General features: G+C 41.3%; 1 protein-coding gene, 1 long non-coding RNA gene and 2 pseudogenes across 2 annotated transcripts; 3 read left to right on the top strand and 1 right to left on the bottom strand.

Annotated features, from left to right (window-relative positions):
- Nucleotides 1-4,376: 4,376 nt before the first annotated feature.
- Nucleotides 4,377-8,086, top strand: LOC121745736 (annotated as a pseudogene).
- Nucleotides 8,087-9,013: 927 nt separating this feature from the next.
- Nucleotides 9,014-11,133, top strand: LOC121745735 (annotated as a pseudogene).
- A 994-nt stretch (nucleotides 11,134-12,127) lies between these two features.
- Nucleotides 12,128-18,107, top strand: LOC121744042 (protein trichome birefringence-like 19). The gene is made up of 2 exons (XM_042137482.1): nucleotides 12,128-12,726; nucleotides 17,175-18,107. The coding sequence occupies exons 1-2, from the start codon at nucleotides 12,256-12,258 to the stop codon at nucleotides 17,958-17,960; spliced, it is 1,257 nt and encodes a 418-aa protein (XP_041993416.1). The 5' UTR covers nucleotides 12,128-12,255; the 3' UTR covers nucleotides 17,961-18,107.
- Nucleotides 18,108-19,041: 934 nt separating this feature from the next.
- On the bottom strand, nucleotides 19,042-19,902 carry LOC121743888. The gene is made up of 2 exons (XR_006038339.1): nucleotides 19,575-19,902; nucleotides 19,042-19,276 (listed from the first exon to the last, which is right to left on the bottom strand). It is a non-coding gene; the product is annotated as an uncharacterized LOC121743888 (long non-coding RNA).
- Between the last annotated feature and the right edge of the window lie 1,707 nt (nucleotides 19,903-21,609).

Raw genomic sequence — 21,609 nt, 5'->3', positions numbered from 1 at the left:
CTCAGATGGATCTCAGCCATCATTGAATCTTATCCATCAGCAGTCTGGGTAGAAGAGGGAGTCTCAGAATTTCAACAACAACAGGTTTGAAGCAACGAATGGAAGAGGTTTTGGAGGAAGATTTCAGAGAGGGGGAAGAGGTGGTAGAGTTTTTGGCCGAGGAAACAACAAGATTGTTTGCCAGCTGTGTGAGAAGCTGGCCATTCTGAAGCAAAATGTTGGCATAGATTCGAGCAAAACTTCACACCACCTCAAGTCCATTTCAGAGGAAGTACTCCACAGCAACATAATCAAGGATTCTTTAATCCTTCAGCTCATCTTGTGCAGTCAGTGCCTAGGTCTCCTTCAGCATCCTTCTCTGTTGGAACTTCATCAGAGTTTAGCTATGGATCAAATGCATCTTCAAGCTGGTATCTAGACTCAGGAGCAACACACCATGTGTCCAATGACTTGACCAATCTCAACATAAGCACTGAATACATTGGAGGTAAGAATCTCTTGCTAGGAAATGGATCTGCTGTTAATATTGCAAATATTGGAGAAAGTACATTTAAATCTCACTCAGCTAAATTCTCTAGAAAGCTTCATCTTTAAAATCTTTTGCATGTGCCTAACATCACTAAAAATCTTCTGAGTGTCTCCAAATTTGCTCAAGACAACTCTGTCTTCTTTGAATTTCATCCAAATTTCTGTTTTGTCAAGGACCTGAGCACCAGGGAGGTAGTGCTCAAAGGAACTCTTGAAAAAGGCCTATATCATTTCCTAGTATATCATACCTCAATCAAGCATGGCACTGTCCCCATCTCTCCTTCCAGTCCAGAGAGTCCAGCTGTCCATTCCCTGAGCTTGAGCAACTCACATTCCAGCAGTAGTTCCAACCAAGTTTCTAGTTCTGTTTTGTCTTTGTGGCATAGTAGACTAGGGCACCCTACTCTAGATGTTGTTAAACTTGCTCTCAACAGTTGTAATATTCCCTATAATTCAATGGAAACTGTTTCTCTTTGCTATCCTTGTTGTGTGTCTAAAACTCATAGATTACCATATTCACATTCTGTCTCTCAACACAGTGCACCACTGGAACTTGTTCACATTGATCTTTGGGGGCCTTCTCTAGTTAAATCTAGAAATGGATACTCTTATTATGTCTCATTTGTTGACCATTTTTCTAGATTTACCTGAATTTACTTACTCAAGAATAAAAGTGATCTCACTGCTGTTTTTAAGCAGTTCAAGGTTATGAGAGAAAACCTGCTAGGATCAAGAATTAAGATTCTTCAATCAGATTGGGGAGGTGAATATCAGGGATTAGTTCCTTTTCTAAAGGAGAGTGGGATAGTGCATAGAGTCTCATGTCCATATACCCCACAACAAAATGGTTTGGCTGAGAGAAAACACAGACACATTATAGAAACTGGCCTAGCTTTGTTAGCTCAATCCTTCCTCCCTCAGAGGTTCTGAGATGATTCCTTTGTCACAACCGTTTATCATATCAATCTTATGCCATCTAAAATTATCAACAACATTTCTCCACATGAGGCTCTCTTTCTCTCCAAACCTGATTACTCAGCTCTCAGAATCTTTGGCTGTCTGTGCTTTCCTCTTACTAGGCCTTATAACAATCATAAACTCCAATTTAGATTTGCTAGGGGCATTTTTCTGGGATATAGTATCTCTCACAAAGGATACAAAGTTCTTCTGCCTGAAGGGAAAGTCATAGTGACTAGATATGTCATTTTTTATGAAATTGTTTTTCCATTCCAAAATTCTCCATCCCCTTCTGCTACTGCTACTCCATCACCACCATCATGTGATCATTCATCATCATCATCATGTGTTCACTCTTCCTATTTCCTATTCTTGCACCTACTGTCTCACTTAATAGGGAAAATGCTGCACCAGATCACTCATCTGGTATAGAGTCAGTGAACAGTCGTTCACCACAGCCACCACCTGATGTTCAATCATCTGATCCATCACCTCATCATATTTCTCCAATTGTTCCAGCAACCACTCAAGCAATTCATTCAATGACAACCAGGTCAAAATTTGGAATTTTTAAGCCTATAGTCTTCACTCTTTCTGTGTCATCTCATCTGCCTAAATCAGCTCTAGAAGCCTTACTTGTCCCTTGTTGGAAATCTGCTATGTTGAGTGGATTTAATGCACTTCTTAACAATAAAACATGGATGTTAACAACACTTCCTCCAGGCAAGAATCTTATAGGGTGCACTTGGGTTTTCAAGATTAACCTTCACTTGTCTGGTGTCATTGCTAGATATAAAGCTAGATTGGTTGCTCAAGGCTTCTCTCAACAGCTTGGGTTTGATTTTAATGAGACTTTCAGCCCAGTTGTGAAGCCCACTATAATCAGAATGATCCTTAGTCTTTCTGTGTCTCTTGACATGTGAATAATGCCTTTCTTAATGGTGAGCTTAAGGAGGACATATACATGAAGCAACCAGTTGGTTTTGAACAAGGGGCTCCTCACTTGGTGTGCAAACTCAACAAAGCAATCTATGGACTAAAACAAGCTTCTAGAGCATGGTTCTTCACAGTTCATTCTGTCCTGATCAAGCTTGGCTTCTCCCAATCCAAATCTGATGCTTCCATGTTCATTAGACAGAGATGTGGGGAGGTTATCTACTTGCTTATCTATGTAGATGACGTGCTCATCACATGGACTTCTCAAGACTCCATTCAGAAGGTGATATCTTAGCTCAACTCTTGCTTTTCATTAAAAGATCTTGGGGATGTGAGCTTGTTCTTAGGAGTTGAAGTTGTCAAGACTACTGATAGAGGTCTACATCTTTGCCAATCCAACTACATCAAAGATCTTTTAAAGAAAGCTAACATGACAGGAGCTAAAGGCTGTCCAACTCCAATGATTTCCAACTCAGAATTGAGCAAAAACTCTGGAGAACCAGTTTCTGATGCAAAACTCTACAGAAGCATTGTAGGAGCTCTGCAATATGCTTCTAATAACAGACCATACATCAATTTTGCTGTCAACAAAGTGAGTCAGTACATGGCTGAACCATTAGACATACATTCGAGGGCTGTGAAGAGGATCTTAAGATATCTTTCAGGGACTTTAGATTATGGAATTCAAATTAGAAACTCTACTGGTGAGGTTTGTGCATTCTCTGACTCAGATTGGGCAGCAGATCTAGATGATAGGAGATCCACCACAGAAGTGTGTGCCTATCATGGAAGGAACCTTGTCTTATGGTGTGTTAAAAAGAAAAATGTGGTTGCTAGATCCAGCACAGAAGCTGAGTATAGGAGCCTAGCTCAAGCAGCTGCTGAAGTGAGTTGGTTGTCTTTTATGCTTGGTGAATTGAAGATTAAGAAGAAAGTGAGTCCAGTGATTTGGGTGGACAACTTGAGTGCGATTGCATTGGCTTCTAACCCTGTCTTACATGCAAGAACTAAGCACATTGAGATAGATATCCACTTTGTTCGAGATAAGGTTCTGAGCAGGGAGATTGAGCTGAGGCATGTTCCAACGGTGGATCAAATAGTAGATATATTCACTAAACCCTTGAGTCATCAACCCGTCGTGAAGCTGAGAGAAAGGTTGTGAATAATATCTCTAGCCTCACTTGGTTTGAGGGGGCGTGATGGAAGAGATAACAAAGTTGGTCAAGCCGCTGCATACCAAGTTGATCAAGCTGTTGGTCAAGCCGTTGCATGCCAAGTTGATCAAGCTGGAAGAGATAACAAAGGTGGTCAAGCTGCTGCATGCCAAGTTGATCAAGCTGTCAATCAAGCCGTTGCATAGCGAGTTGACCAAGCTGCTGCTTGCAATGCTGAGATTACGCGTGATAAACAAGTCATCAACTCCAGACGAGCCAAGGCGACATAAAAGATAAAAGAGACGACAAAGGCTGCTGCACCAAAAGAACCAATCCGAGAGCTCACACGAGTTACAGCTGTGATTGAGCAAAGCATGCCCGCTAAGGTTGAGGACCACCGTTGTACTTGGAGAGATGTGTTGCTCAATAGAATGAAGAAGAGAGAGATTTTGCAGAGTTTGTTAAAGTAGACTAGTACAATGTTCAGAGTTTGTTAAAGTAGATTAGTACAATGTCCTAGAGTGAAGAATATATGTATTGTAACTTGTTACACTCGGGGCAATGAAAAATGCTGATTTGAGATCTCTCTCCAAACATAACTCTAGCATGTGTATCTTCATAGCTTTCGCAGCTTCTTTTCATGGTATCAGAGCAGGATCTCTATGATCCTGGCTCTCTTACTCTTGTTTTTTGTTTCCTTTTCTTCACTACTCAAAATGGCATAAGCCAATGAAACTATTACAGTGGCAACACTGCCACCAATCTTCTCTCAACTACTTCCAATTTCAGTGAAGCTAACTGATGGTAACTTTCTCATGTGGTAGCAACAAGCAGGAGCACCAGAATTGTCTCAAGTTCAGCGGCCCGATAGGGGTTTTTTGAAATGGTGGAAACCCGATGACTGTGAGCTGCTTCTCTTCGAGCCGCGACAGTTTTTTCAGCTTGTTAGAGGGAAATCCTTAGCTTTTGTTGGGGATTCCGTGGCCAGGAATCATATGCAGTCTTTGATCTGTCTCTTGTCCAGAGTAAGTACTCTCCTTCAATCTCCCATTAATTGGTACCGTTTAACTTGTCACGAGTTTTCGGAAATGAAGTGAAAGTGATTTGAAAGAGTTAGTGTAATGATCCTACTTTTAAATATTAAATTTTATAACAAAATATGAGTTAAATAGATTAGTGGACTGTGGTACCCATTATCAAAAGTAGTACTTCCTCCATCCCAACTAAGTTGAGTCAAAACTTCTGGGCACGAAGATTAAGAAATTGTGTTGAAAAGTAGTATGAGAGAGGAATAAGTAGGAAAGATAAGAGAGTGTAAAGTAGGTGATGAAATAAAGTAAGAGGTCAAAAAATGAATACTACCCAACTTAGTTGGGACGGAGAGAGTAATGTCCGCAGGGGCAGCGCAGTTGGTTCCGGAGGGGCAGATTTGTATGAATGGCCAATGATCAAATCTCACTACTGTCGTGTAGTTCCAACATCTCTCAGGCACAAGTGTGAGGCCTTGGGAGGTGGGCTTCTGGTAGGCAGTGCACCCCTCACAATACTGTTGGACCTGGATGTGTGGGGCCCTTAGGGTTGGGGTTTCAACCTTTTTGTATGAATGAGAGAGTAAAAAGTAAACGTGCTAATTAATTCGAAACGGATGAAAAAAGAAATTGGCGTCAATTAATTGGGAATTGAGGGAGTATATCATATCATATTATATCATAACTGAATTGCCAGATTGTTAAAATAGTTAAATGATCTATTTTTGAGTTCAGGTTGCAAATCCGGTAGACATGTCTACCGGATTGGACCAAAACCAACGGTACGAATATAAAGAGCACGACTTCAACATCTCCATGTTCTGGTCTCCTTACTTAGTCAAAACTAAAAAAACGACCCGAACGACGAGTGCCACCCTTTCAAGCTCTACCTGGACGAGCCCGACCGCCACTGGACCTCCCAGATGGCCCTCTTCGACTACGTGGTCATCTCCGCGGGCCACTAGTTCTTCCGCCCCTCCTACTTCCACCTCCGCGGCCGCCTTGCGGGCTGCCTCTACTGCCCGGAGTCCAACGTGTCCCACCTCAGCGCCTACTTCAGCTACCGCCACGCCTTCCACACAGCCTTCGGGGCCATCAACGAGGCCGGGTTAAGGGGCGTGGCGTACCTGAGGACGTACACGCCTTCGCACTTCGAGGGGGTGGTGATACGTTTATTATTTATATATCTTTCATATCTTGCATTATTATTTAGTTGCATTATTTAGTTAGATATTTAGGGAGTGCATATCTTTTTCATATCTTTTGTCTTGCTCATTAAGTTAGTATCCACTAATATAAATAGTGGACATTGTTATTCATTTCATTCAATCAAGAAATAACATATTTTCCCAATTTTATCGTCTTCTTTAATTTTCTGCAAGCACTAGTTTTGGAGCTGATCCCGGGGAAAGCCCGTGACGTCCACCTTTATCCTTCCGTCGTCGACCGCTCGTCATCGCCGGAATCTTGTTAAGGGAGTGCACCCTTAACAATTGATGCTTTCATTGTCGTACTCATTACTCGTTACACCACGGAGGATATCGTTTCCCTATGTGACCGGATGACGACTTTCTGCAATAAATTAAACATGAGATTGGACGCGATGGACGAACTTGAGCAGCCCATATATCAACCCCTGCACCATCCGATCAGAGAGTTAGATCAACAGCCATCATATCCATATCCACAGGATGGACGACTCCACCCACAACACCATCCCTACCAAGCCCGTCAGCCCACTTCCTGGGACCCGCCATGGCTGCGCCAGGAAACTGCGTATCAACAACCATCGTCCTATGGGCCAGATTTGTACTCGCCACCATCGCCCTCTTGTTGGGACCCACCAAGGTTGTGCACGCAGCATGGATACTCACCATATGATCAGCCTTATCAACCGCCTCAACAGCTACAACACACCGCGCTCAGACCCACTTGCTGGGATCCGCGGCCTATCCAGCAACAACAGCTCGGATTTCGGCTATACGATCAGCCCCAGGCTCAACAGACTTATTGTTGGGAACAACCACTAACAGCAACCATCGCTGCAAACCAGTCCCACCAATACTACCAGCAGCCGCCACCACTATCGCGATCAGATTGCCCGCCACGACAGCCAATTCTAGCACCGCCTTTTGAGCTGCCGCCACTGCCAGTGACAGCGCCACCATTGGCCTCTGATCTGCCTCAACAAGCTGCAGTTCCGAGCTCAATAAAGGAGTTAGAAACAAATATGCATGAATGTGAAGAGAGAACGGAGATTGAAGTCCATGTTGATGAGCACAAGGCTGCATCAGAGACAACAAAGCATGAGCTTGAAGTAGGAATAGAAGTTAGGATAAGGTTGTTTACGGATGAGCTTGGATTAGAATCTGAAGAATTGGTTCAGAAAGGAGGTGCTGAACTAGGTGCATTTGTTGGAGATGAAGTTGCATATGTCATTCCAAAAGGTTTGACGAAAATTGTCGTTCTCTATGTGGATTTGCATGTCGGTGATGTTGCAAGTATGAAACATCAATCAACATCGCTCGACGCTGATGCACGGTTGATCCCTCCGCGCATTGACACACATTGTTTGAGTATTCTTGAACGCGTTGACATGCTCCCTGTTGTAGCCCTGGAATATCATGACCACAATATTGCTTCGAAGTCTGCCATGACTCGTATCCAACACGGTCCTCCATTGGTGATTTTGGAGGGATATGATGAAGGAAGATGCATATTTATTTGGTGTGCGTTTGATCCAGGAGGGGAGAGCTCGCCAAAGCTTATGTTCGCGTCGCTCTTCGTTGTGTCGTGGTTCCCACCTTGAGGACAAGGTAGACTTTAACCGCGGGGGAGTTGATACGTTTATTATTTATATATCTTTCATATCTTGCATTATTATTTAGTTGCATTGTCTAGTTAGATATTTAGGGAGTGCATATCTTTTGTCTTGCTCATTAAGTTAGTATCCACTATTATAAATAGTGGACATTGTTATTCATTTCATTCAATCAAGAAATAACATATTTTCCCAATTTTATCGTCTTCTTTAATTTTCTGCAAACACTAGTTTTGGAGCTGATCCCGAGGAAAGCCAGTGACGTCCACCTTTATCCTTCCGTCGTCGACCGCTCGTCGTCGCCGGAATCTTGTTAAGGGAGTGCACCCTTAACAGACGGCGTGGGACAAGGGCGGGGACTGCGTGCGGAGGCGGCCGTACAGGAGGAGTGAGGTGGCACTGGAGGATTATGGCCTCCAGCTGTATCTGATACAGCTGGAGGAGCTGAGAGTTGCGCAGGAAGAGGGGAGGAGAAGAAGCGGAGGGACGTTCAAGCTGTTTGATGCGACTGTGGCGATGCTGCTCCGGCCGGATGGACATCCAAGTAGATATGGGCATTGGCCGGTGCGAATGACTGCGTGCATTGGTGCTTGCCTGGACCCATTGAAGCTTGGAATGATTTTTTGCATCAGTTGCTCAAGAGAGAAATACATAGATTATAGCGTAGCATTTACACACGTTGTTTTTTACTTTTTCATCTTATTCTTCCACACCTAAACGTTTTTGACTGATCTCTCTAATGCTTTGTGGGGATGAGGACTTACTATAGTGAAACACTACTAAATCTATTTGGTCAATATTGACTATCAATGTATGAGTATTTCTTATCTAATTGCAACAAGAGATACAATATCCATTAGTACCGTGACATGCTTGAATTTGGTTACACAATGGAATTTTTATAGCAATAATTAATTCGATGAGGGCTCTTAAGTGTGACTACCAAATCATTTTCAAGGTTGGCCCCTCGAATCTCCCTTGCGCTAAATATACGTGTGTTAAATTAATCTGGAAATAGAAATTACATGTTTGTTTTCCAAGAATTTAAACAATTCAGATTGTCACTTTTCCACAAAAATAACAAGGTTCAAAATCTTGTCTTTTTTTCTTGAGTTCAAATATGATGGAGTAATCCAATTTTCCAAGTTAAAAAATCTTTGACCTTCGAGCTTAATTTGAAGCTATATACTTGATTAAAGTCCAAAATATGTACTATCTCCGTCCCTGAAAGTTTGCCCAAAGTTTATTCCATTTCACTTTTACCATTTTTGGTAGTGGACCCTATATTCCACTAACTCATTTCTACTCACATTTTATTATAAAAATAATATATAAAAGTAGGACCCACAATCTACTAACTTTTTCAACTCAATTTCTATTACGTTTTTTAAAACTCGTGCCGGGTCAAAGTGTGATAATATTTGGGGGACGGAGGTAGTAATTTGTTATCCAAATTAATTATGTGAACTTGTTCTATCACATGCCCTACTAATTATATTAATTACTAGTAAATAATAATACTACAAAACAAAGCTCTAATTAATTGTTAGCCGAAATAGTAGAAAAGGCACTCTCATCTACAATGCCTCTGGGGTAGATATTATTCCATTTTCCAAAACACAGCCAGATACATTTCTCAACTAACCAGTGGAAGCTCCAAATGGAACTTTTCCCCATTCGAAAAGCCCGAAATTTGATAAGAAGAAGAAAGATGATTTGGATAATAGCAGCAGCAGCAGCAGCGATAATCCTAATTGGGGCAATGTGTGTAAACAACCCTCAATACGCCTCTCCGCCACCTAAAATCCCATCAACCGCGCCTCTGAACAATAATCCTCCGTCGCAAGATATCAAGATAGTCGACGGCCACGAAGAATGCGATGTCCCCATCGGGGATTGGGTCCCGAACCCGGAGGCTCCGAATTACACAAACAAGACGTGCTGGGCTATCCATGACCACCAGAACTGCATGAAATATGGACGCCCCGATTCCGACTTCATCAAATGGCGGTGGAAGCCCAACGGCTGCGATTTGCCATTGTTCAACCCATGCCAGTTCCTCGATATTGTCCGGGGCAAGTCCTTGGCCTTCGTCGGAGATTCTGTTGGGAGGAACCAGATGCAGTCCATCATCTGCCTCTTGTCTCGGGTATCACACTCACATTCATCTCCTTCCATTTTTTTAGTTAATACTACTATAAATTATGTCATTATCTCCCTTCACTACACATGCATATAACACAATACTTGTATGAGTAAACTGTAAATATGAATATAAACAGTGTGTGAGTTGGCCTAGTAATAGAGTGGTTTATGTTTGAGGTCAAAGGTCTTGAGTTTGGATTTGAGTTCATTGTAACCTGAGTTTTAGATAACCTGTTATTTGGCAGTTCAAATTTTATAAAAGAGTTAATGGAGTTAGTTTACCCTAAGGCTGACAACCATGATTTTTTTACCCCATAATGGTCTCTATCATTTCATTTTGGAAAATTTTGGGAAATTTTTGGCCTTATTATTAGAAGTTGCAATCATCCTATATTTAGCCAGCTAAGATCAATAATTTTGATATACAAAAGTGATGTCTTTTCCAGTGTAAATGTATATTTTTCCGAAATAGATAAATATGGATTTTAAAATAATAAAAGGGGAATCCAATCTTCACAACATCTCCAGCTCTGCAATTGGAATTATTTATTTATAGGATTCTCTCCAGATTTTGAAGCCCAAGATTGTTTTTAACGGTGTCCAAGCTACTAACAATTACCACACTCATCAATTCATTAATTTGGATTCGGTTTTCCTTGCAATCTTTTCTAAAGTTAACTATACTCTAAAAATCAATCCAATTTTACTTGCAAATAATCAAATTAATTTACACAAAATATACCCTATCGATATTGCAAGTCGAATATTGACAAGCTGATTTTTTAACGACAAGGTTGAGTACCCGATCGACACGTCCCCTCTGACGACCGACAAGCACTGGAAGTACGTGAACTAAAACTTCACAATGTCATATTTCTGGTCGCCGTTCCTCGTCCGCTCCGGCGTGAGAGACGATGTCGGGCCGACCAACATAGGCCTCTTCAACCTCTACCTCTACCTCGACGAGTTAGACGAGTCGTGGACCAATCAAATCCACGGCTTCGACTACCTCATCATCAACTCCGGCCACTGGTTCAACCGCAACACTGTCTACTACGAAAACCGCCGCATCGTCGGCTGCAGCTACTGCCTGCTCCCGAACACCACCGACCTCCCAGCAACCTACACCTACCGCCGGGCCTTCCGGACAGCCTTCCGCGCCCTCGAGAATTTCGATGGCGTGGTGCTCATGCGGACGTTCTCGCCGGCGCATTTCGTGGGCGGGGAGTGGAACGCCGGCTGCGACTGCGTGCGGAGGCGGCCGCTGGGGAGCAACGGCACGGTGCTGGATATGTATGCGGCCCAATTGGAGGAGTTTAGGGCCTCAGTGGGGAGAGGCCGGAATAGGAGGATGAGAGTGATGGATGTGACCAAAATGATGTTGTTGAGGCCCGATGGGCACCCGAGTAGGTACGGGCATTGGCCCGAGGAGAAGGTGGTGTTGTACAATGACTGTGTGCATTGGTGCTTGCCCGGCCCGATTGATTCATGGGCCGATATTTTGCTTCATATGTTGAAGATGGAGGCCCGCAGATAGTATGAAGAGAATAAGAAAATGGGGTAAATATCAACTTTATTTTTTCATTTTAATTGGTATTTTCTTCATTGATTGTTCTTTGGGTGATTGATTGTTTCCTTTATGGCTAAGGGTTTCAAGAAATTATTTGACTTTGAATAAAAGTAGGAGCAAATTGTTAGTAGAATGCGGACAATACTTTTATATACTTTCTTTGTCTTAAAAAATTTGTCAATTATTTCAATTTTCATCAGTTCAATAAAAATATGGATATTTGTTCACTGATGAAAAAATATGTTAGTAAAGCCTACTCTTCTTTATCATGATCCGATGATCGACCTTCTAATTGGATAATTAAGATGTCCAAAAGATGTGTGATAGACCAAAAATATTGCAGTTTACAATCAAATTTTATCCTCAGTCAAATAATATGCACAACGGAAATAGGTCAAATAAAGTAGTAACATCTAATCTATGCGTATTCGATCTTATCTGAATGTAACAAGACATGCAACAACTATTGGAATCGTGACATGCTTGAATTTGGTTACACAATTGAATTTATTATAGCAATAATTTGGGGAGGGCTCCTTTCAAAAGTTTTGAGTACATAAAAGAATCTCGCAAACCAAACAACAAAAATAAATACAAAAACAAAAACAAAAACAACAAAACAAACAAACTCTTAAAAGTCATTTTCAAGGTTGGCCCCTCGAATCTCCCTTCCGCAAAACTTACGTGTGTTGAACTAATCTAGAAATTGAAATTACATCTTTGTGCACCACGAATTTAAACAATTTAAATTTTTTCTTTTCCACAAAAATAACATTCTATCCCAATTCATTAAACTCCAAAATATGCAATTTGCTTTCCAATTTGATTAGTTGCACTTGTTCCATCACATGCCCTACTAATTATATCACATAATACAAAACTAAGCGCAAATAAATTATTAGCCGAAATAATAGAAAATATGATGCTAATTAATTAATTATGAAAACGCACACTCATCTACAACGACCTCTCGATACTATTCTATTTTCAAAAAGCCAGACAATAACCATATTGCCCTCTCACACACACACACATAACATATAAACAAGGCCATCATCATCTATATATATATATATATATATATCCTTGCAAAAGACATTTCTCAACCAACTCCAAATGGATCTTCTCCCCATTCGAAAAGCCCGAAATGTGAAGAGAAGAACAAAGATAATTTGGATAGCAACAGCAGCAGCCATAATACTAATACTAGTGGCCGCAATCAGTCAACACTCCTCTCCGCCACAAAAAAGCCCATCAACGAACAATATTAATCCTCCGGCTCAAGATATCAAGATAGTCGACAGCCGCGAAGAATGCGACATCTTCAGCGGGGATTGGATCCCGAATCCGGAGGCTCCGTACTACACCAACAAGACCTGCTGGGCTATCCATGAGCACCAAAACTGCATGAAATACGGACGCCCCGATTCCGACTTCATGAAGTGGCGCTGGAAGCCCGACGCCTGCGATTTGCCCTTGTTCAACCCCTACCAGTTCCTCGATATCGTCCGGGACAAGTCCTTGGCCTTCGTCGGGGATTCCGTTGGGAGGAATCAGATGCAGTCCATGATCTGCCTCTTGTCCCGGGTATATCCTCTTCTTTATTTTTTGCTTCAAATATTAATCTTGCTTGACATATCAAAAGTATTGTGAGCTGGGCGGACTCGTCATGGTCTCATGTTTCAGTCCATCGTGATTTGTTAATTAAAAAAATGAATTTAGATCTAAATACTAGACCATTCTCGCTAGAACTACCTTGACATATTATATTTTTAAGGTGAGCTGAAAAGAAACTATGTTGTTTATTTTTGTTTTTGGCATTTGTGAGTTTTAGGTAACCTGTTACTTGATAGTTCATAATTTTTTAAACAGGTTAATAATGGAGTTAGATTACCTAAGGTGGACAACCGTGATGTTTTGACCCCATAACGGTCTCTATCATTCGATTTAGTTGGTAAATTTTGGGAAATTATTGGCATCATTATTAGAAGTTGCAATCATCCTATAATTAGCCAGCTAAGATCAATTATTTGAGGGAATTAAAGTTGAAAAGACTGTACATATATCCACTTCTTTTCATTACTTTCGTATATCTCTCTTAACTGTTTTATTTAATAGTACTACGAAATTAGATAAAGATAATAATGTGCTTATTCATGGTTTACTACCGTAATATAGAAAATTTAATCTAAGTAGTTAGTGATCAAATAAATTATGTTCTCGAATTCATTCAATAAAATATTAATAGTAATTAAAGTAATTACATAGTGATCCGAAACTAATCGAACTAAAAGTAATCAATGATTGTACTTACAGTTTCATTGAGTATTAGAGCACCCGCAATACGTCGCGCAGGTGTCTCGTATCTCGTCCCTCCGAGACGGGACGGCAGCAAGACGCGTTGCAGCGTCCCATCTCGTCCCGGTCTCGCCAAGACGGCTGGCGCGCGCTGACGTGATGCCCACTCGCCGGCCCACGAGTGGGCTTCGTCACGCTGACGCAATAAATCATTTTTAAAAAAAATTGAATTTAATAAAAAAAATTAAAAATTCAAACGGTAATGTTACTGTATATATCATCAAGCATGAAAAATTGTGTTGTGAAGTAAGACAATTTGGTTGTGTACGGCATCGTTGATTGATGATTTTTTCTAGAGATACCCAAGGTTTTCGGTTCCGGCGGTTAACCGTGGAACCGTAACCGCCGGTTCCGGTTCTAAACCGGAACCGTGACTTTTTTCTTGAACCGGAACCGCCATATTTTGAACCGTGGGCCGGTTCTGGTTCCAAATTTTATGAACCGAAATCGTACCGGAACCGCCGGTTTTGGACGGTTCCAAACCGGAACCGTGAAAAACCGTGAAATCTAGCCGGAACAGCGAAAAACCGCCGGAAACCGGTTGTTCGGAACCATGAGAACCGTAAAAAACCGCCAGGAAACCGGCGGTTCGGAACCGGAACCGTGAAATAGCCTCACGGTTCGGTTCCGGTTCCACATTTCTCGAAACCGGAACCGTCGGTTTACGAACCGTGGGCATGTCTAATTTTTTCCAATAAAACCATGTAGTATTCCGTTTCTTTGTTATTTCGGGCGGATGCCTTTTGTAGTGTAAATGTTGGTTAATTTTCCGGGAATAGATAAAAATGGATTTTAAAATAACAAAAGGGAATCCAATCTTGACAACATCTCCAGCTCCAGCTCTGCAATGGAAATTATTTAATTGAATTTTTTTCCAGATTTTGAAGATCTAAGTTTTATTTTTAATTAAAATTCCAACTCCCGACACCCACATGAACAACTGTAGTGTTATCCCACTTTGGTGTTTTCTTCTCCAGTATATATATTTGTTTGAAAATGACACACTTGTCCCTACAATATATGTATTAAGGTATATTTGTTTCAAAGTCTTTCTCTCTCTCATTTAATTTTTTAAATTTTAGATATATTATTATCTTATATATCGTGTGGTCAAAATTTAAAATAAAGTAAGGATATTATAGGTATGTAAAATTTGTAAGAATACATATTTTTATAACAATAATAATATAGAAAAATAGTATGCAACTGTAAAGAGGAACAGTGCATGTGCCATGGCGTGGTTTAATTTGTCTCGAATAGATCAAGTGTATGAAATCTATATAGGCCAAAAGAAAAGACTATAGAATATGCTGCAGCGTCACCACATTATTTTCTTGTTCCCAATATTAGTCAATATCAATCGTATTCTATCTATTGCATTCTTTGTTTCATTTTATATTTTATGTATTAAACTCTTACATATGAGTCCAATGTACATTTAAGTCATTGATTTTCTTCATTCTAAAAGTAATTTTTAATAATTGTTTGAATCCATGTCAAGGTGTAACTTTTTATTTACATAAACGAATCTCTTTTCTGCCTTTTGCTTTCTACGCATCTCTTGGAAAGTTGGTTTTAATTGCTTCCTTTTAAATAAAATAAAGTTGGCTTTGGTCATATCAGAAAAATGAAGTCCGAGTGTTAAATATTCTAATTTTATAGTATTGGGATGACATAAACTTTGAGTTTTTTTTTTCTAATTTGGTGGAAGAGCACCAACAACCGTGCTCTTGCCAACGAGCACGGTTGTGGGCCGGGCACCACTATTCATATCTGCTCTTAGGCAAGAGCACAACACCCACAGCTGTGCTCTTCCACAAGGACGAGCACAATTCAATTTAAAATTCAATTAAACAAAAACATTTACATAAAATTACAATTCATTAAAAAACCACAATAAATATTACAAATTACAAATAAAATAAAAAAGACATAATTAAAATCCTAAAAATTAAAAATTATATAATTAAAATACTAAAAATACCTAAAAATAAAAAATTACATAATTAAACTCCTAAAAATTAAAAATTACATAATTAAAAGCTAAAAATACCCCCGTGGACGACTACTCATCCGGCGGCACTACCCCCAATTGTCTTTGGAGGCCCAATATCATGGCCTCGTGGATCTATCGGTCATATTGAGTTGGGCCAAAAGCTGTCACAACGAGTTGGTGGGAGGTGAAGGTGGCGCATATGGAACGGGAACGGGAGCATCGGCGGTTGCAGTCGCGGCTCGACGGCGGTTGGCCGCCGCCTTCTTCCTTCCTTGCGCTCGGCGTTGGGAACCGCTCGGGCCGGCGTCGGGGCTACCCAAGTTAGCTCCGGCGAGTTGGCTAGCCACTTCTTCAGAGCCGGCGTCGGATAGGGATACCGACCTTGACCGTTTGGAGGAGCAGCTAGAGGAGGATGTTACGCCTCCCATATACTTCATGTGCGTCCGCGTCTCCTGCCAAACGTTGAGGTACTTGAACGACTTGTAGTTCATGGATTGGTAGGTGCTCAACGCGGCAGTGATGATGTCGACCTCGCTCCGGCCGCTCCCCGCATTCCGCTCTTCCTGGAGGAAATAGCCATTGAACTTGCCAATTTCATTGTTGGCTCGGTAGATGGCGTTGCGCACCATACTCTCGTTGCGCTCGATTGTTCCCAACCGCCGGTTTTCATTGTACCGGCGAGCGATGCGCCACCAAAAGTGATCGCCGGATTGGTTCGTGCCAACCACCGGATCTTCAGAGATTTCCAAGTACGCCGTGAACAATTTATCCATCTCCGCCGGAGTGTACGGTGTGCGGACACCACGAGTCGGAGTTTGGGAGGGAGCGGTCGGCCTAGGCTTCGGTGTCCACCCGTATTGCCCTTCGGGGGCACCTTGGTCGTCGATTGGGTATGGCCGGTAGCCACCCGGAACGCCCGAACTTTGGGTTTGAGGAGGGGCCGAATATTCCGTTTCTGGACTAGGAAACGGTTGTGAACCGAACCATTCGGGGTTCCAACCGTTGGAGGGCGGGGGTCATCACCTTGACCGGACATGCTTATGTTGTAGGAGTGGAAGAAAGATTGAGAATGGATATGAGAGAATGAAGATGAGAATGAGAATGAGAATGGAAATTAGAGAGTGTAGATGAGAATTGTGTAGTGTAGGGTGAATTTTTGGGTGTGAAAGTGAGGTATTTATAGATGAAAATGTGTATTTTTGGGGGAAAAAAATAAAAAAAAATCTAAAAAATGATGGAAAACGGTAAAAACGGATATATTTTTTTTGGAAGTGGAATTTTTTTAATCGATTTTTTAAATTAAAAACCGATTTTTAATTAAAAAAATTCAAAGGCAACGGCTAAGCCGTTGCCCAATCGCGTGCCGCCACATCACCTGCTCGCTGGCACGGACGTGCTCGATGCATCGAGTAGCGCCGTGCCAGTGGCGCAAGCGCAGCGGCGATGGAGCTCGTCCTTGCCAGCGGCACGGACGGACGGACGCCGTCCGTCCACCGTTGCAGATGCTCTTATGACTGTTGCCTCAAACTTTTAAGTAATTTCGTCTTACAAGTTAGATGAGTTATTTATCTTATTAAATTGTTCTTTAATGTTCAATTGTATGTATCTTTTGGCCTAATGATAAATTGATTAATGTTGGAAACGCCAAGTCAAATATTGACATGTTGACTTTGACGATTAGGTCGAGTACCCGATCGACGTCTCTCCGACGGCCGACGAGCATTTCAAGCATTGGAAGTACGTGAGCTACAACTTCACAATGTCGTATTTCTGGTCGCCGTTCCTCGTCCGGTCCGCCGAGAGGGATGCGGACGGCCCGACCCACACGGGCCTCTTCAACCTCTACCTCGACGAGTTCGACGAGTCGTGGACCACTCAAATCCACGGCTTCGACTACCTCATCATCAACGCCGGCCACTGGTTCACCCGCACCGCCGTCTACTACGAGCGCCGCCGCATCGTCGGCTGCCGCTACTGCCAGATCCCCAACGTCACCGACTTCCCGACCACCTACGGCCTCCGCCGGGCCTTCCGGACTGCCTTCCGGGCCCTAGAGAATTTTGACGGCGTGACGCTCATGCGGACGTTCGCGCCGTCGCACTTCGAGGGCGGCGACTGGAACGCCGGCGGGGACTGCGTGCGGAGGCGGCCGGTGGGGAGCAACGGGACGGTGTTGGACGGGCAGACGTTGGATATGTATATGACACAAGTGGAGGAGTTTCGGGCGGCGGAGAGGAGAGGGAATAGGAGGATGAGAGTGATGGATGCGACGCAGATGATGCTGTTGAGGCCCGATGGGCACCCGAGTAGGTACGGGCATTGGGCCGATGAGAAGGTGGTGTTGTATAATGACTGCGTGCATTGGTGCTTGCCCGGCCCAATTGATTCATGGGCCGATGTTTTGCATCATATGTTGAAGATGGAGGCCCGAAGATGGTATCAGGAGAAGAAGAAGAAAATGCAGTAGTTGTTGTAGTCTTTTTTTCTTGTTGGGTGTCTTGAATCTCTTGATTGTTTTTTATTTTCCTACACAGATGCATTGACTTTGTCAATTACATGTACATTAAAAGGAAGCCTCGTCTATTATTTTAAACTAGTATCAACAATTACATTATTTAAGGATTAAAAATCACAGATATGTAAAACAATTTAAATCAACAATTCCAAAAATATAAATAAAACAACTTTAGATATCAGCAATTGCATACACATACTTAAGATGTCAAAAAAGCGCGATTATATGTGTACATATTATGTATATTTATCATGACCCTTCGATTAAAACCCCTATTACTAAATTAATAAATTGATATTATAAAATTCCAACCCATTTCTCTAACCTCACCTTTTTATCTTCCTTATTTCATAGTAATTTTTATATCTAACTTTGTATGTATTAAAATGTGACTTGAAAGGCTCTATTATAATGTAGTCTCAATTATATCAAGGTTGTCGAAATTGGAATACAAAGTTTCTAAATTAAGAAATCTTTAAAATACCTATAGGCCACTCAAATAAATTATTGATGAATGAAAAATTATATGGAGTAGAAAAAATGTAAAATGATTTAAATATATCTGAAAATAACACTAAATAATTGATATATTGAATTTATTTGCTGTGAATGTAATTTTAAATGTACTAATAAATATAACTTTACAAAATATTTAAATTTTCTAACTATTTATTTAATAATATACAAAATCATATACATCAAGTCTCACCGATATTCTAAAATATTTTCTAAGACAGGATCCAAACAAATATTCGTAATCTCCAAATCAGTATGAAGCTCTGATTAGGCCTGTTGTAACGCCCCCAACTCTTTAAAAACGGGTGACCCTACCAATTTACTAAAATACAAATTTCTTCTATTTTGAAAATTCAGATATTTAAATGGAAATAAGAAAAACGAAAACGATTTTATAAACTTAAAAGAAAATCATCATTGACATTATATTTTTTATATAAAACAATTTGAAGAACACTAATAAGAATATTTTTCCCAACATCAGAAATAAGTGTATATAGATATCTACACCAAAATGTATCACTATGTTAAAAATATATATACTTCATCTAGTATTCCAACCAAAATAAAATACCCTGCTTAATCGATTACAACCTACATCATTCAAAATATAATAGCATAAAAGTTACAGAGATTTTTCTCCAAACAATTCAATTTTACCCAAAATACCTAAGGGTCTACTAGTAAAAAAAAAAAAGTAGCTGGGAGACCGTGGACCACGTTGACTGCTGCCCCGTCACCTACTCCTTAACCTGAAAGGCATTAAATAACGGGGTGTGAGTATGCAAGCACACTCAGTGGGGAATACGCTGCAAGCAGTTATAGCCAATTGTGTAATGAATCATAACATAATGAACCATCTCAACTTTGCTGACATCTATATGAGACTAGTCTCGGTCCCTCGTGGACCTGTGGGTGGGCTTTCAACAACCCATATGATCCCTCGTGGATCTAACCCCTCGTGGGCCCATAAGCTCATATGAATGACACACGACACAACAATGATTATAACCATGTAACCACTGCGCTTACAGATAAAGTAAACCCCACCTCGAAAGCTGCAATCCAAAAATAATCTCTTCAAGCTTGGTTTGGTTGTCCATCCTCGAGCCTCGGATGCGCCGCTCCTTAAAGCTTCAATCTTGAAATCCCTAAATGGAGGTTAGAAAAGATGAGGATGAAGAAACCATGTGAAGGGAGAGGAAGAGGGGTTGCTGGAAGCCAAGGCGTCGCCGGAGAGGTGGCGGACAACGGCCAGAGGTGGCTGGAAAAGGAGCTGCTCGTGTGGGTTTGTTAGAAGTAGTGGGTATGTGTAGACAGTAGATGTGTCCGTGAGTTGTATAATATACGTGTTGAGTATGTGTTTTTTATGTGAAAGAGTGTGTATAGTGTGTTCTAGAAGGGTCGGTGTGTGTGTGTGTGTGTGTTTAGAAATAGGATTTAATTTCTTTATTTCTTTATTTAATTTTATCATCATATTGACACAATTCACACACTTACACACACATAATATTTAACATGTAGCTTACACACACATATAAGCACAAATAAAAAGGCATCAAACAATTGCTCTAATAATTTCTAATTTGATTTCAATTTTCTAAAACTACCAATTTCACCCAATAAATCAAAATAGCCTAGAAAATGGGTTTATTTCGGTCAAACTCGGGTGTTTGATACTTAGGGTCTGTTCACCTTATTAGATATAGGCAGATATGGCCTCATTTCTGACTATTATCTAGTGTTCAGTTTCTTTATGTTAATTTTGTATGGCCCTATAAATAACAAGGGCCCGCACTGTAGAAAGGGGAATTGGGCCAAAATAAATTCTCAAGAATGAGTCAATAATTATATCTGCATCGAGAGCAGCGTCAAGAAATGAGGCCAAAATACCTTACTTACCCTTCCATTTTTCGTTTCCCTCCCAAATCATTTCTTCCTCATCCATAAAAATTGAAGAACCCTACCTCTGCGCCGACTAAAATCCGCGGATGAAAATTTTGGATGAACGCTCGATTCCGTCCTTCCATGTGATTCACTGCAAGGTATTTCATAATTCGGTGGACTTCTGGCTATTTTCGTCACCGCGTAACGGATCAAGCACCAGCGTGTATATTACTCCCCCAATTAGATCTGTCCCCAACTCTTCAGTCTATCTGGTGCAAGATTATTAACACCATCCAACTCTGCATTGTCACTGCAGGTTGTTTCAAACCCCGTCGGCAGATTTTCACAAATTCTAGTTCTTCGATTCTGCAGCGACCAACTTGTGTGCTGAAGAAAGACCACCCACGGCAGTGAAGGTATTCCACGTCCCCTATCCCCTAATAACTTTTCCATATTTGATGGACATCTAAAAATGATGCTTTAAACGTCATATTACGTCATATTATTTGTATTACTTACTCTTGGTCTGTCACTCAAGATGGTCACAAAATTTCTTAATAATATTGCTGAGTCTGTGTTATGATGGATGTTCTGTGGTCCTCTGTGTTCGGGTTCTATACGGCTTCTGTAGCCGGAGGGTTGTTGTGGATTTTTTGAAGGGTGATACAACTGCATACATCACACAATATGCCTGATCAAGCTTGTAACAACGCCAGCCTGTGTATGCTACTTGAAGATCTTCAGTTTATATACCGTGTGGAGACCACAGTTCTAGTTGAGAAATATGTGTGTGCAAAAACTGCTAGAAGTAGACGACGAATCCTAGACAGAGCGAGACGGTACAGCGTGATAAAAAAGATCCCCGAACAAGTCAAGTATCTGGACAAACTCGTCCATGTGACCGACGCAGATTGTGTAGCAAATCTGAGAATGGATCGTAACACCTTCGCTAAGTTATGTCGGATCCTACACGCAAGGGGTGGACTGAGGATAGGAAAAACCTTAGGTGTTGAGGAACAAGTCGCAATGTTTCTGGGTGTACTCACACATCATAACAAGAACCGTGTGGTTTCCATTTTGCACGATCTGGTGCAACTGTCTCACAATGCGTGCACAAAGTGCTTGCTGCAGTGCTGAGCCTACACTCGGTATTGCTATCAAAACCCACCCCCGTACCCGCTGACTGTACAGATCACAG

Source organism: Salvia splendens, chromosome 8 (genome assembly GCF_004379255.2).
Source record: "Salvia splendens isolate huo1 chromosome 8, SspV2, whole genome shotgun sequence".
NCBI classification, from domain to species: domain Eukaryota; kingdom Viridiplantae; phylum Streptophyta; class Magnoliopsida; order Lamiales; family Lamiaceae; genus Salvia; species Salvia splendens.
The sequence above is the reverse complement of the archived record's forward strand: the minus strand, read 5'-3'. Positions and strand labels throughout refer to the sequence as shown.

Coding starts and splice junctions, on each gene's coding strand:
- LOC121744042 (XM_042137482.1), top strand. CDS start 12,256: ATGGATCTTCTCCCCATTCGAAAAGCCCGAAATGTGAAGAGAAGAACA. Junction 12,727..17,174: donor TGATCTGCCTCTTGTCCCGG/GTATATCCTCTT, acceptor TTTGACGATTAG/GTCGAGTACCCGATCGACGT.